The following is a 15,330-nucleotide window of genomic DNA, read 5'->3' on the forward strand; positions in this document are numbered from 1 at the left end:
CTAGATTTTGTTTTAGCTGTGGAGTTGACCACGCCCTGCTCGGTTTTCATTGGTTTAATGGCCAACCTTCGTCAAGGCGCTTCAGTAAAGTGTGTGATTCCACAGAAGAGTTGAGTTTGGACAGTGTGTCCTTACACCCGTGACACTATTTTGTATATAATCTGTCATAAATAAGATACATATTTACAGCTGGAAAAAATGGTCGGGGTAAAAGTAATCGGGAATGATTCAGAATTCCAACCTGAACTAGCAGACGCCGGATCAAGGCTTGCGGTAGTGAAGTTCACAATGGCAGGGTAAGGTTTCAAATCTGTTCCCAGGCCCTTGGTTTTTACCAGCTAGCTATGATCTACACTGAAATTAATGATTCACTTTCATTTGTCAATGTATAACTAGTTAGTTCATTTAAAAAAAAAACGGATTTCACAATTACATCAGTTGTTGGAATACTTTCAAATAGCTATTTTAAAATAACAAATGATAATTTAACTCGGACCACATACCAAGCTGTTAGGTAACTAACGTTAGCTAGATAGATAGCTTAGCCAGCTATGACTTAGCAATAGCAGACAGACTAAACTAGCTAGACAACTTTGTTTAACAGCATGACAGTAGTCTGGTACTAGCTATCTAACAATACAGTCAGATATGTGGGATATAATGTGTGGTACATAGAGGTTATGTTATCTCGCTAGCCACCTGTCTGGCTAGTGGTTTTTAATAATAGGCATCAACTAGCGAGCCATGAAGAATAATGCTTAGCTAGCTATTGTTTTAGCTACTGCACATGTAAGGCTTACTTTTGCATTTCTGTTTTTTTTTTTTAACAGCCTTTGTTAATAGCTAGCTAAGCAACGTTAGCCAATGAACTAAACTTCCGGTTTAGTTGACAATAGCTTCCTATTGAACTCTTCTTCGCTCCCCAGGTGTCGACCCTGTGTCAGAATATCCCCTGCTTTCAACATGTTGAGTAACAAGTACCCTCATGTCATTTTCCTTGAAGTAGATGTACACGTCTGTCAGGTGAGGTTGTTTTTGTGTTAAGACTTTTATCAATACAGCCTACTGTGTCGTTATCAAAACACCAGGTACTCCAATATGTTGTTGTTGTCGTCATAGGAGACTTGGTCGACAAGAAGTGATGCATAGCCTCGGACATGTCAACGTCCTCTCATGTTATTCATTGAGCCAATACGGATGAAGAAGTCTGCTATGTGTGTTGAGACACGGGACTAAGACTTGAATGTCACTCTCTCTCTCTCTCTCTCTCAGGCAACGGCTGCCGCCAACAACATCTCTGCCACGCCAACGTTTTTGTTTTTCCGTAACAAAGTGCGCGTCGACCTGTATCAGGGCGCAGATGCCTCAGGACTAGAGGAGAAGATCAAGCAGCATGTAGAAAACGACCCTGGAAGCAACGAGGACTCAGACATTCCCAAGGGATATGTGAGTATATGATGAATTGGTATCACTCGGGTGAGTTTCCCAAAACGGAAAGATAATCTTTAGAATTAAGATCATAGTTGGTCTATTGCCTAGCAACTAGCTAACTGATCTTTGGTTTTTTTTTTTGGGGGGAACTCGCCCTAGGCTAGATATACTTCTGAGTTCTGTCCTTGTCTTCCCAGACCTGGGATGCAAACTCAGAACACCTCTCTGTCTTCCCGAGACAGGACGTGAACTCAGAACCCTTCCCTGTCTTCCCGAGACAGGACGTGAACTCAGAACCCCCCTGTCTTTTCGAGACAGGACGTGAACTCAGAACCCCTCCCTGTCTTGCACTGTCAATGCTGACTCAGAAAACTTTAGGAATTTCTGTGTCTGTGGTGACGGTATCCCAGGACAGGTCTTAGGAAGGCAGTAGAAGGTTTAGCATAAGTCGAAGCTAACCATACGATACATAAGCTCACATTTCAGTAAAGCAGTGTCAACCTTTAGGGTGGTGCTTTACAAAGCTACACAAGTAGGTGTGAGAACCTCTTGACTAGAATGAAATCTTTGTTTTTGTGCTCGCTTGTACCGTGCACTTAACATGGGTTCAGCCTTTTTAAAAAATGTATCTTTGTACTCTGTGTGTTCAGATGGACCTGATGCCGTTTGTGAACAAAGCTGGCTGTGAGTGTCTAAATGAGAGTGATGAAAGCGGCTTTGAAAACTGCTTAGTCAAGGACACCACCTACCTGGAGTCTGACTGTGATGAACAGGTGAGTCTGAGGATGTAATTGACGAGACCCAAGTGGAACGCAGCTATTTTTTCCTTCTTAGTGTGAGATGTCACCTTCTATTGATGTCACCTTCTATTGATGTCACCTTCTATTGATGTCACCTTCTATTGATGTCACCTTCTATTGATGTCACCTTCTATTGATGTCACCTTCTATTGATGTCACCTTCTATTGATGTCACCTTCTATTGATGTCACCTTCTATTGATGTCACCTTCTATTGATGTCACCTTCTATTGATGTATAGTATCACCCCTCACTGACAGACTAATAGATGTATAGTATCACCCCTCACTGACAGACCAGACTAATAGATGTATAGTATCACCCCTCACTGACAGACCAGACTAATAGATGTATAGTAACACCCCTCACTGACAGACCAGACTAATAGATGTATAGTAACACCCCTCACTGACAGACTAATAGATGTATAGTATCACCCCTCACTGACAGACCAGACTAATAGATGTATAGTATCACCCCTCACTGACAGACCAGACTAATAGATGTATAGTATCACCCCTCACTGACAGACCAGACTAATAGATGTATAGTATCACCCCTCACTGACAGACCAGACTAATAGATGTATAGTAACACCCCTCACTGACAGACCAGACTAATAGATGTATAGTATCACCCCTCACTGACAGACTAATAGATGTATAGTATCACCCCTCACTGACAGACCAGACTAATAGATGTATAGTATCACCCCTCACTGACAGACTAATAGATTTATAGTATCACCCCTCACTGACAGACCAGACTAATAGATGTATAGTAACACCCCTCACTGACAGACCAGACTAATAGATGTATAGTATCACCCCTCACTGACAGACCAGACTAATAGATGTATAGTATCACCCCTCACTGACAGACTAATAGATGTATAGTATCACCCCTCACTGACAGACCAGACTAATAGATGTATAGTATCACCCCTCACTGACAGACTAATAGATGTATAGTAACACCCCTCACTGACAGACCAGACTAATAGATGTATAGTATCACCCCTCACTGACAGACCAGACTAATAGATGTATAGTATCACCCCTCACTGACAGACTAATAGATGTATAGTATCACCCCTCACTGACAGACTAATAGATGTATAGTATCACCCCTCACTGACAGACCAGACTAATAGATGTATAGTATCACCCCTCACTGACAGACCAGACTAATAGATGTATAGTAACACCCCTCACTGACAGACCAGACTAATAGATGTATAGTATCACCCCTCACTGACAGACCAGACTAATAGATGTGTAGTAACACCCCTCACTGACAGACCAGACTAATAGATGTATAGTATCACCCCTCACTGACAGACCAGACTAATAGATGTATAGTATCACCCCTCACTGACAGACTAATAGATGTATAGTAACACCCCTCACTGACAGACTAATAGATGTATAGTAACACCCCTCACTGACAGACCAGACTAATAGATGTATAGTATCACCCCTCACTGACAGACTAATAGATGTATAGTATCACCCCTCACTGACAGACCAGACTAATAGATGTATAGTATCACCCCTCACTGACAGACTAATAGATGTATAGTAACACCCCTCACTGACAGACCAGACTAATAGATGTATAGTATCACCCCTCACTGACAGACTAATAGATGTATAGTATCACCCCTCACTGACAGACTAATAGATGTATAGTATCACCCCTCACTGACAGACCAGACTAATAGATGTATAGTATCACCCCTCACTGACAGACCAGACTAATAGATGTATAGTAACACCCCTCACTGACAGACTAATAGATCTATAGTATCACCCCTCACTGACAGACCAGACTAATAGATGTATAGTATCACCCCTCACTGACAGACCAGACTAATAGATGTATAGTATCACCCCTCACTGACAGACCAGACTAATAGATGTATAGTATCACCCCTCACTGACAGACCAGACTAATAGATGTATAGTATCACCCCTCACTGACAGACCAGACTAATAGATGTATAGTATCACCCCTCACTGACAGACCAGACTAATAGATGTATAGTAACACCCCTCACTGACAGACCAGACTAATAGATGTATAGTATCACCCCTCACTGACAGACTAATAGATGTATAGTATCACCCCTCACTGACAGACCAGACTAATAGATGTATAGTATCACCCCTCACTGACAGACCAGACTAATAGATGTATAGTATCACCCCTCACTGACAGACCAGACTAATAGATGTATAGTAACACCCCTCACTGACAGACTAATAGATGTATAGTATCACCCCTCACTGACAGACTAATAGATGTATAGTATCACCCCTCACTGACAGACCAGACTAATAGATGTATAGTAACACCCCTCACTGACAGACCAGACTAATAGATGTATAGTAACACCCCTCACTGACAGACTAATAGATGTATAGTATCACCCCTCACTGACAGACTAATAGATGTATAGTATCACCCCTCACTGACAGACCAGACTAATAGATGTGTAGTAACACCCCTCACTGACAGACCAGACTAATAGATGTATAGTAACACCCCTCACTGACAGACTAATAGATGTATAGTATCACCCCTCACTGACAGACCAGACTAATAGATGTAGTAACACCCCTCACTGACAGACCAGACTAATAGATGTATAGTAACACCCCTCACTGACAGACCAGACTAATAGATGTATAGTATCACCCCTCACTGACAGACCAGACTAATAGATGTATAGTATCACCCCTCACTGACAGACCAGACTAATAGATGTATAGTATCACCCCTCACTGACAGACCAGACTAATAGATGTATAGTATCACCCCTCACTGACAGACCAGACTAATAGATGTATAGTATCACCCCTCACTGACAGACCAGACTAATAGATGTATAGTATCACCCCTCACTGACAGACTAATAGATGTATAGTAACACCCCTCACTGACAGACTAATAGATGTATAGTATCACCCCTCACTGACAGACCAGACTAATAGATGTATAGTATCACCCCTCACTGACAGACTAATAGATGTATAGTAACACCCCTCACTGACAGACTAATAGATGTATAGTATCACCCCTCACTGACAGACCAGACTAATAGATGTATAGTAACACCCCTCACTGACAGACTAATAGATGTATAGTATCACCCCTCACTGACAGACCAGACTAATAGATGTATAGTATCACCCCTCACTGACAGACCAGACTAATAGATGTATAGTATCACCCCTCACTGACAGACCAGACTAATAGATGTATAGTAACACCCCTCACTGACAGACTAATAGATGTATAGTATCACCCCTCACTGACAGACTAATAGATGTATAGTATCACCCCTCACTGACAGACCAGACTAATAGATGTATAGTATCACCCCTCACTGACAGACCAGACTAATAGATGTATAGTATCACCCCTCACTGACAGACTAATAGATGTATAGTAACACCCCTCACTGACAGACCAGACTAATAGATGTATAGTATCACCCCTCACTGACAGACCAGACTAATAGATGTATAGTATCACCCCTCACTGACAGACCAGACTAATAGATGTATAGTATCACCCCTCACTGACAGACCAGACTAATAGATGTATAGTAACACCCCTCACTGACAGACTAATAGATGTATAGTATCACCCCTCACTGACAGACCAGACTAATAGATGTATAGTATCACCCCTCACTGACAGACCAGACTAATAGATGTATAGTATCACCCCTCACTGACAGACCAGACTAATAGATGTATAGTATCACCCCTCACTGACAGACTAATAGATGTATAGTATCACCCCTCACTGACAGACCAGACTAATAGATGTATAGTAACACCCCTCACTGACAGACCAGACTAATAGATGTATAGTATCACCCCTCACTGACAGACTAATAGATGTATAGTAACACCCCTCACTGACAGACCAGACTAATAGATGTATAGTATCACCCCTCACTGACAGACCAGACTAATAGATGTATAGTATCACCCCTCACTGACAGACCAGACTAATAGATGTATAGTATCACCCCTCACTGACAGACCAGACTAATAGATGTATAGTATCACCCCTCACTGACAGACTAATAGATGTATAGTAACACCCCTCACTGACAGACTAATAGATGTATAGTATCACCCCTCACTGACAGACCAGACTAATAGATGTATAGTAACACCCCTCACTGACAGACCAGACTAATAGATGTATAGTATCACCCCTCACTGACAGACCAGACTAATAGATGTATAGTAACACCCCTCACTGACAGACTAATAGATGTATAGTATCACCCCTCACTGACAGACCAGACTAATAGATGTATAGTATCACCCCTCACTGACAGACTAATAGATGTATAGTATCACCCCTCACTGACAGACTAATAGATGTATAGTATCACCCCTCACTGACAGACTAATAGATGTATAGTATCACCCCTCACTGACAGACTAATAGATGTATAGTATCACCCCTCACTGACAGACCAGACTAATAGATGTATAGTATCACCCCTCACTGACAGACTAATAGATGTATAGTATCACCCCTCACTGACAGACCAGACTAATAGATGTATAGTATCACCCCTCACTGACAGACTAATAGATGTATAGTATCACCCCTCACTGACAGACCAGACTAATAGATGTATAGTATCACCCCTCACTGACAGACTAATAGATGTATAGTATCACCCCTCACTGACAGACTAATAGATGTATAGTATCACCCCTCACTGACAGACCAGACTAATAGATGTATAGTATCACCCCTCACTGACAGACCAGACTAATAGATGTATAGTATCACCCCTCACTGACAGACCAGACTAATAGATGTATAGTATCACCCCTCACTGACAGACCAGACTAATAGATGTATAGTATCACCCCTCACTGACAGACCAGACTAATAGATGTATAGTATCACCCCTCACTGACAGACCAGACTAATAGATGTATAGTATCACCCCTCACTGACAGACCAGACTAATAGATGTATAGTATCACCCCTCACTGACAGACCAGACTAATAGATGTATAGTATCACCCCTCACTGACAGACCAGACTAATAGATGTATAGTATCACCCCTCACTGACAGACTAATAGATGTATAGTATCACCCCTCACTGACAGACCAGACTAATAGATGTATAGTATCACCCCTCACTGACAGACTAATAGATGTATAGTACTAAACTCATATTTTCTCCTCCTCAGCTCCTAATTACTATGTCCTTCAACCAGCCTGTCAAGCTGTTCTCCATGAAGCTCCTGTCCTCTGACTTCGGTGAGTCCTTATTCTTCCTGGTCAGCTCCTAAATGCTGCTCCGTTTCCTAGTAAAAGTGCATGTAGTTGAAATGGAAAACATTTTTAAATTTGACCGTTGGCCGACGGAATAGATGTTGTCCGTTATTGGATTGATCGTGGTTTATCGTTTGTTGTTGTCAGACCACGCTTTCTTTGGTTGCCCTGTTTTCTGCCTCCCCCCATCTCTGCAAAAAATTGCAAAAGACACATTTAAGTTGAGGGAATTCAGTTGTACAACTGACTCAGTATCTTTCCATTACCTGTCTCATACATATCACCCCCCTCTGCCACTCCAGACTCTGCCTACTAGATGTCTCTGCCTACTCCCCCCTCTGCCTGCCTTTCCCCCTCTCTGCCTACTTCCTTTCCCCCCTCTCTGCCTACTTCCCCCCCTCTCTGCCTACTTCCTTTCCCCCCTGCCTACTTCCAGACTCTGCCTACTTCCTTTGTATCTGCCTACTTCTTCCCCCTCTCTGCCTACTTCCTTTTCCCCCTCTCTGCCTACTTCCTTTCCCCCTCTCTGCCTACTTCCTTTTCCCCCTCTCTGCCTACTTCCTTTTCCCCCTCTCTGCCTACTTCCTTTCCCCCTCTCTGCCTACTTCCCCCCTCTGCCTACTTCCTTTCTCTGCCTACTTCCTTTCCCCCTCTCTGCCTACTTCCTCCCCCCTCTCCTTCCTTTCCCCCTCTCTGCCTACTTCCTTTCCCCCTCTCTGCCTACTTCCTTTCCCCCTCTCTGCCTACTTCCCCCCTCTCTGCCTACTTCCTTTCCCTCCCTCTCTGCCTACTTCCTTTCCCCCTCTCTGCCTACTTCCTTTCCCCCCTCTCTGCCTACTTCCTTTCCCCCCTCTCTGCCTACTTCCTTTCCCCCTCTCTGCCTACTTCCTTTCCCCCCTCTCTGCCTACTTCCTTTCCCCCCCTCTCTGCCTACTTCCTTTCCCCCCTCTCTGCCTACTTCCTTTCCCTCCCCTCTGCCTACTTCCTTACCACCCCTCTCTCCCTACTTCCTTACCACCCCCTCTCTGCCTACTTCCTTTCCCCCCTCTCTGCCTACTTCCTTTCCCCCCTCTGCCTACTTCTTTCCCCCCTCTCTGCCTATTTCTTTCCCCCTCTGCCTACTTCCTTTCCCCCTCTCTGCCTTTCCCCCCCCTCTCTGCCTACTTCCTTTCCCCCTCTCTGCCTACTTCCTTTCCCCCCTCTGCCTCCCCCTCTCTGCCTACTTCCTTTCCCCCCCTCTCTGCCTACTTCCCCCCTCTCTGCCTACTTCCTTTCCCCCCTCTCTGCCTCCCCCTCTCTGCCAAAACTTCCCCCCCCTCTCTGACACTTTCCCCCCTCTCTGCCTACTTCCTTTCCCCAGTCTGCCTACTTCCTTTCCCCCCTCTCTGCCTACTTCCTTCCCCCCCTTCTGCCTACTTCTCTGCCTACTCCCCCTCTCTGCCTACTTCCCCCCTCTCTGCCTACTTCCCCCCTCTCTGCCTACTTCCTTTCCCCCCTCTCTGCCTACTTCCCCCTCTCTGCCTACTTCCTTTCCCCCCTCTCTGCCTACTTCCTTTCCCCCCTCTCTGCCTACTTCCTTTCCCCCCCTCTCTGCCTACTTCCTTTCCCCCCTCTCTGCCTACTTCCTTTCCCCCTCTCTGCCTACTTCCTTTCCCCCTCTCTGCCTATTTCCTTTTCTGCCTACTTCCTTTCCCCCTCTCTGCCTACTTCCTTTCCCCCCTCTCTGCCTACTTCCTTTCCCCCTCTCTGCCTACTTCCCCCTCTCTGCCTACTTCCTTTCCTCCCTCTCTGCCTACTTCCTTTCCCCCTCTCTGCCTACTTCCCCCCTTGCCTACTTCCCCCTCTCTGCCTACTTCCTTTCCCCCTCTCTGCCTACTTCCTTTCCCCCCTCTCTGCCTATTTCCTTTCCCCCCTCTCTGCCTACTTCCTTTTCTCCCCCTTTCCCCCTCTGCCTACTTCCTTTCCCCCCTCTCTGCCTACTTCCTTTCCCTCCCTCTCTGCCTACTTCCTTTCCCCCCTCTCTGCCTATTTCCTTTCCCCCTCTGCCTACTTCCTTTCCCCCTCTCTGCCTACTTCCTTTCCCTCCCTCTCTGCCTACTTCCTTTCCCCCTCTCTGCCTACTTCCTTTCCCCCCTCTCTGCCTATTTCCTTTCCCCCTCTGCCTACTTCCTTCCCCCTCTCTGCCTACTTCCTTTCCCCCCTCTCTGCCTACTTCCTTTTCTGCCCCCCCTCTCTGCCTACTCCCCCCTCTCTGCCTACTTCCCCCTCTCTGCCTACTTCCTTTCCCCCTCTCTGCCTACTTCCCCCCTCTGCCTACTTCTTTCCCCCTCTCTGCCTACTTCCTTTCCCCCTCTCTGCCTACTTCCTTTCCCCCCTCTCTGCCTACTTCCTTTCCCCCCTCTCTGCCTACTTCCTTTCCCCCCTCTCTGCCTACTTCCTTTCCCCCCTCTCTGCCTACTTCCTTTCCCCCCTCTCTGCCTATTTCCTTTCCCCCTCCTACTTCCTTTCCCCCTCTCTGCCTACTTCCTTTCCCTCCTCTCTGCCTACTTCCTTTCCCCCTCTCTGCCTACTTCCCCCCTCTCTGCCTACTTCCTTTCCCTCCCTCTCTGCCTACTTCCTTTCCCTCCCTCTCTGCCTACTTCCTTTCCCCCTCTCTGCCTACTTCCTTTCCCCCCTCTCTGCCTACTTCCTTTCCCCCCTCTCTGCCTATTTCCTTTCCCCCTCTGCCTACTTCCCCCCTCTGCCTACTTCCTTTCCCCCCTCTCTGCCTACTTCCTCCCCCCTCTCTGCCTACTTCCTTCCCCCCTCTCTGCCTACTTCCCCCCCTCTCTGCCTACTCCCCCCTTTGCCTACTTCTTTCCCCCCTCTGCCTACTTCTTTCCCCCCTCTCTGCCTACTTCCTTCCCCCCTCTCTGCCTACTTCTCTCTGCCTACTTCCTCCCCCCTCTCTGCCTGCTTCCTTCCCCCCTCTCTGCCTACTTCCTTTCCCCCCCCTCTCTGCCTACTTCCTTTCCCCCCTCTCTGCCTACTTCCTTTTCCCCCCTCTCTGCCTACTTCCTTTCCCCCCCCCTTCCCCCCTCTGCCTACTTCCCCCCTCTTACTTCCCCCCCTCTCTGCCTACTTCCTCCCCCCTCTCTGCCTACTCCCCCCTCTCTGCCTACTTCCTTTCCCCCCCTCCCCCTCTCTCTGCCTACTTCCATTTCTCCCTGTTATACAGCCCAGGCACCAAAGTGTGTGAAGATCTTCATTAACCTTCCTCGCTCCATGGACTTTGACGATGCTGAGCGTAGCGAGGCCACACAGACCCTGGACCTGGCTGAGGAGGATTTCAAGGACGACGGACTGATCCCACTGAGATACGTCAAATTCCAGAATGTCCAGAGCGTCACCGTAAGTCATTTAACACCAACCAATCACCTGCAGGCCTCTCATTTCCTGGTTCTTTCCTTCACCCTTTTTTTCCCTGAGGTCACATGATATTGAAACACTGCATGTACCTCAGTTGGTTCCTGTTCTCAAGCTAGAAGAAGAAGAAGGAGGTGTTGTCCAGTTCTGAACTTCAGACAAAGAGGAGGAGGCGACGCCAGAGGACCGACTCCGCCCCGATATCTGTCCCCATGAGAATAAAATGTGAAGCAGACCAATGGGAGAGTTTCTGTATGGAGGTCAATGAGCTTTGAACTTGGTCAACATAAAATGTAATTGATTTGATGAAATAAAGTTTGGTAATGTTTAGGTTATGAATTACTGATAGATAGATGCACGTGGTATCCTGGCAACTTTTGAGAAACACTTATTTTATATCAGAGTTGTGTCTGTTGGTCAAATGCGTATCTACTCTCTCATTGGCTAGAATGCTCCCACCTGATCCCGCCTCCTTCTGCCTTTGTAGACTTTTATTCCCATTGCCCATTATCTTGTCAATATAATGTTGTGCCGACATGCATTCCAATTTTAATTAAGAATTTGTTCTCAACTCACTTCCCTAGTTAAATAAATGAGTTGTGTTAATGTAGAACCATACAGCCATCTAGTGGCACAAAATAGTGATGATTTTTTGTTGTCTCAACCGCAGCCCACTAGGCTACACACAGATGTGATATAATGTAGAATGCATGTTTACAGAATGCATGTTTACAGAAAAGAAAAATCAGATATTTGTTGCTTGATTGGCAACATAAGTTCGAACTAAGACTGCGTGAATTATATCCTTTATGGGCAGTTTCCCAGACAATGGTCCTAGACGAGAAAGCTCTTTCAAAAGTAGGTTCTCTATTGAGCATGCCAGGGCAACACTTAAACTGACCATTATGATAAAGTTGTGTTCCGTTATGATGAAGTTGTGTTCCTTTATGATGAAGTTGTGTTCCTTTATGATGAAGTTGTGTTCCTTTATGATGAAGTTGTGTTCCTTTATGATGAAGTTGTGTTCCTTTATGATGGAGTTGTGTTCCTTTATGATGGAGTTGTGTTCCTTTATGATGAAGTTGTGTTCCTTTATGATGGTTGTGTTCCTTTATGATGGAGTTGTGTTCCGTTATGATGAAGTTGTGTTCCTTTATGATGAAGTTGTGTTCCTTTATGATGAAGTTGTATTATGATGAAGTTGTTATGATGAAGTTGTGTTGTCCGTTATGATGAAGTTGTGTTCCTTTATGATGAAGTTGTGTTCCGTTATGATGAAGTTGTGTTCCTTTATGATGAAGTTGTGTTCCGTTATGATGAAGTTGTGTTCCTTTATGATGAAGTTGTGTTCCTTTATGATGGAGTTGTGTTCCGTTATGATGAAGTTGTGTTCCTTTATGATGAAGTTGTGTTCCTTTATGATGAAGTTGTGTTCCTTTATGATGAAGTTGTGTTCCGTTATGATGAAGTTGTGTTCCGTTATGATGAAGTTGTGTTCCTTTATGATGAAGTTGTGTTCCGTTATGATGAAGTTGTGTTCCTTTATGATGAAGTTGTGTTCCTTTATGATGAAGTTGTGTTCCTTTATGATGAAGTTGTGTTCCTTTATGATGAAGTTGTGTTCCTTTATGATGAAGTTGTGTTCCTTTATGATGGAGTTGTGTTCCTTTATGATGGAGTTGTGTTCCTTTATGATGGAGTTGTGTTCCGTTATGATGAAGTTGTGTTCCTTTATGATGAAGTTGTGTTCCTTTATGATGAAGTTGTGTTCTTTATGATGGAGTTGTGTTTTATGATGATGAAGTTGTGTTCCTTTATGATGAAGTTGTGTTCCGTTATGATATGTGTTCCTTTATGATGAAGTTGTGTTCCGTTATGATGAAGTTGTGTTCCTTTATGATGAAGTTGTGTTCCGTTATGATGAAGTTGTGTTCCTTTATGATGAAGTTGTGTTCCTTTATGATGAGTTGTGTTCCGTTATGATGAAGTTGTGTTCCGTTATGATGAAGTTGTGTTCCTTTATGATGAAGTTGTGTTCCTTTATGATGGAGTTCCGTTATGATGGAGTTGTGTTCCGTTATGAGTTGTGTTCCGTTATGATGAAGTTGTGTTCCGTTATGATGAAGTTGTGTTCCGTTATGATGAAGTTGTGTTCCGTTATGATGAAGTTGTGTTCGTTATGATGAAGTTATGTTCCTTTATGATGGAGTTGTGTTCCTTTATGATGGAGTTGTGTTCCTTTATGATGGAGTTGTGTTCCTTTATGATGGAGTTGTGTTCCTTTATGATGGAGTTGTGTTCCTTTATGATGAAGTTGTGTTCCTTTATGATGAAGTTGTGTTCCTTTATGATGAAGTTGTGTTCCGTTATGATGAAGTTGTGTTCCTTTATGATGAAGTTGTGTTCCTTTATGATGAAGTTGTGTTCCTTTAGGATGGAGTTGTGTTCCGTTATGATGAAGTTGTGTTCCTTTATGATGAAGTTGTGTTCCTTTAGGATGGAGTTGTGTTCTGTTATGATGAAGTTGTGTTCCTTTATGATGAAGTTGTGTTCCTTTATGATGAAGTTGTGTTCCTTTATGATGAAGTTGTGTTCCGTTATGATGAAGTTGTGTTCCTTTATGATGGAGTTGTGTTCCTTTAGGATGGAGTTGTGTTCCGTTATGATGAAGTTGTGTTCCTTTAGGATGAAGTTGTGTTCCTTTAGGATGGAGTTGTGTTCTGTTATGATGAAGTTGTGTTCCTTTATGATGAAGTTGTTTCTTCCCCCATGTGTTGTAACAGATGTTTGTGAAGAACAATCAAGGGGATGAAGAGACAACGAAAATCAATTACCTTACTTTTATTGGGACCCCTGTACAGGCAACGAACATGAATGACTTCAAACGGGTAAGATCTGCCCCCCCCTCCTCCCCAAACAGCTATGAGACTATGATGTTGACGGTATTGAATTGTGATTTTTGTATCCTGCATTGGGATCAGGCCACTCGTCAGATGAGGCCTAACATTAATGATACAATCATAGCAATATCATTTCAATGGTACATTACATTGATTTCAGCAATTAAATCAGGCTAATGTGGAGATTTAAATTAAATCAACAATGTGCAGTTGTTCCACTATACATGTCAATATGATTTTTTTTTTATTTCACTTGGTGCTAATAATAATGTTATTTGCTACTGCATACAATGTAGGAGGTTTTTAGTTGACGTCTACTCCTTTGGGACGAGGAGGATTCCTGCACTGTTTACACGCCTGTGTTTTCTATTCAACGTAGGTTGTGGGCAAGAAAGGAGAGAGTCACTGATAAGGAAGAGCGGAGGAGAAGACTGCCCGTATTGCTGCGACGATCTCTCCCAGGACTTGTTTGTCTGCCAAAGCTGCCACTGGGAGGGTTAGGGTCTGCTCCACTTTAACACAATACAGACCAACCAATGCTGTGTTCCAAATCGCACCCTAATTCCCTTTTTAAAGTACACTATATATTTTTTGGGGGGGGGCCTGATATCCATCCTGAAGTCTGGCTTTGATCCAGAGGTGTCAGCGGTCAAAAGTAGTGCATTGTATAGGGAGTCATTTGGGACACACGCATCAACCTAACGTTTATACGAGTTTGTGCTCCTCTGTTCTGCGGGTGAAATGACCTCGGCGAGGCAACTCGCGCAATTCATTTAAAAAAAAAATGTAATTCCGACAAAAAAAACACTGTAAATAAACACAATCCTTTTTCAAAGGCACATTGGTATTTCATGTCTCTTGAATTTTTTTTGAAAAGTTTAAACAAAAATCTTCCTAACCACCATTCACAAAGACTGAGGAAAATGGAGTTCCCAGGGTACGTCATGTTTTGTACTGCTGGAGTTCCTGTTATCGTAAAATATTGCATAGTTCCGGCACCGAAATGTACCAGTCGTCTTCAAGCACTGATCGTCCCCGTGGACATGCTTATGACTAAGTCTACTGCAAAAAGGGAAGAATCCCGGGTGAAGGAGTTTGACGGTAGCAGCATCTCGAGCACCAACAGGTGCGTGAGTCCACTTCTGAATGGGGACGAGGATGATGTAATGCCATTTTTTGACCACATCGTGTCACCAAAGGCTTTGCTATAACGTCTTACATCGATGGGCGCCTACCGCACTTCAGAGAGCTCTTGTTTTCCGCTGAACGGTTGATTTCATCAGAAATACGGGCTCTGTTATATTTGTCCTCTTTCTGAATTTTTGGGGAAACAATATTTGAGAGAGGTGATTTCAGTTAATTGTGAGAGATTTTTTAATTTTTTTTTTACAGTAATTCTCTTCAGATTTTGTATAAACATAACATACAGAAATTCCATGATTTTATTTTTGCAATTACACAGGATCTC

At 44.2% G+C, this 15,330-nt stretch overlaps 1 protein-coding gene across 2 annotated transcripts; it reads left to right on the top strand.

Moving 5' to 3' along the window:
* txnl1 (thioredoxin-like 1) lies at window positions 1–14,709 on the top strand. 2 transcript variants are annotated; one of them, XM_052458597.1, is made up of 8 exons: window positions 1–296; window positions 927–1,023; window positions 1,273–1,446; window positions 2,082–2,204; window positions 7,473–7,542; window positions 10,775–10,947; window positions 13,746–13,850; window positions 14,242–14,709. In XM_052458597.1, the coding sequence occupies exons 1-8, from the start codon at window positions 199–201 to the stop codon at window positions 14,269–14,271; spliced, it is 870 nt and encodes a 289-aa protein (XP_052314557.1). In that variant the 5' UTR covers window positions 1–198; the 3' UTR covers window positions 14,272–14,709. The 2 variants fall into 2 exon arrangements, with proteins under 2 accessions (XP_052314557.1, XP_052314558.1); XM_052458598.1 differs by lacking the exons at window positions 13,746–13,850; window positions 14,242–14,709 and adding an exon at window positions 11,060–12,120.
* Window positions 14,710–15,330: the final 621 nt, after the last annotated feature.

Source organism: Oncorhynchus keta, chromosome 12, assembly GCF_023373465.1.
Source record: "Oncorhynchus keta strain PuntledgeMale-10-30-2019 chromosome 12, Oket_V2, whole genome shotgun sequence".
Lineage (NCBI taxonomy): Eukaryota > Metazoa > Chordata > Actinopteri > Salmoniformes > Salmonidae > Oncorhynchus > Oncorhynchus keta.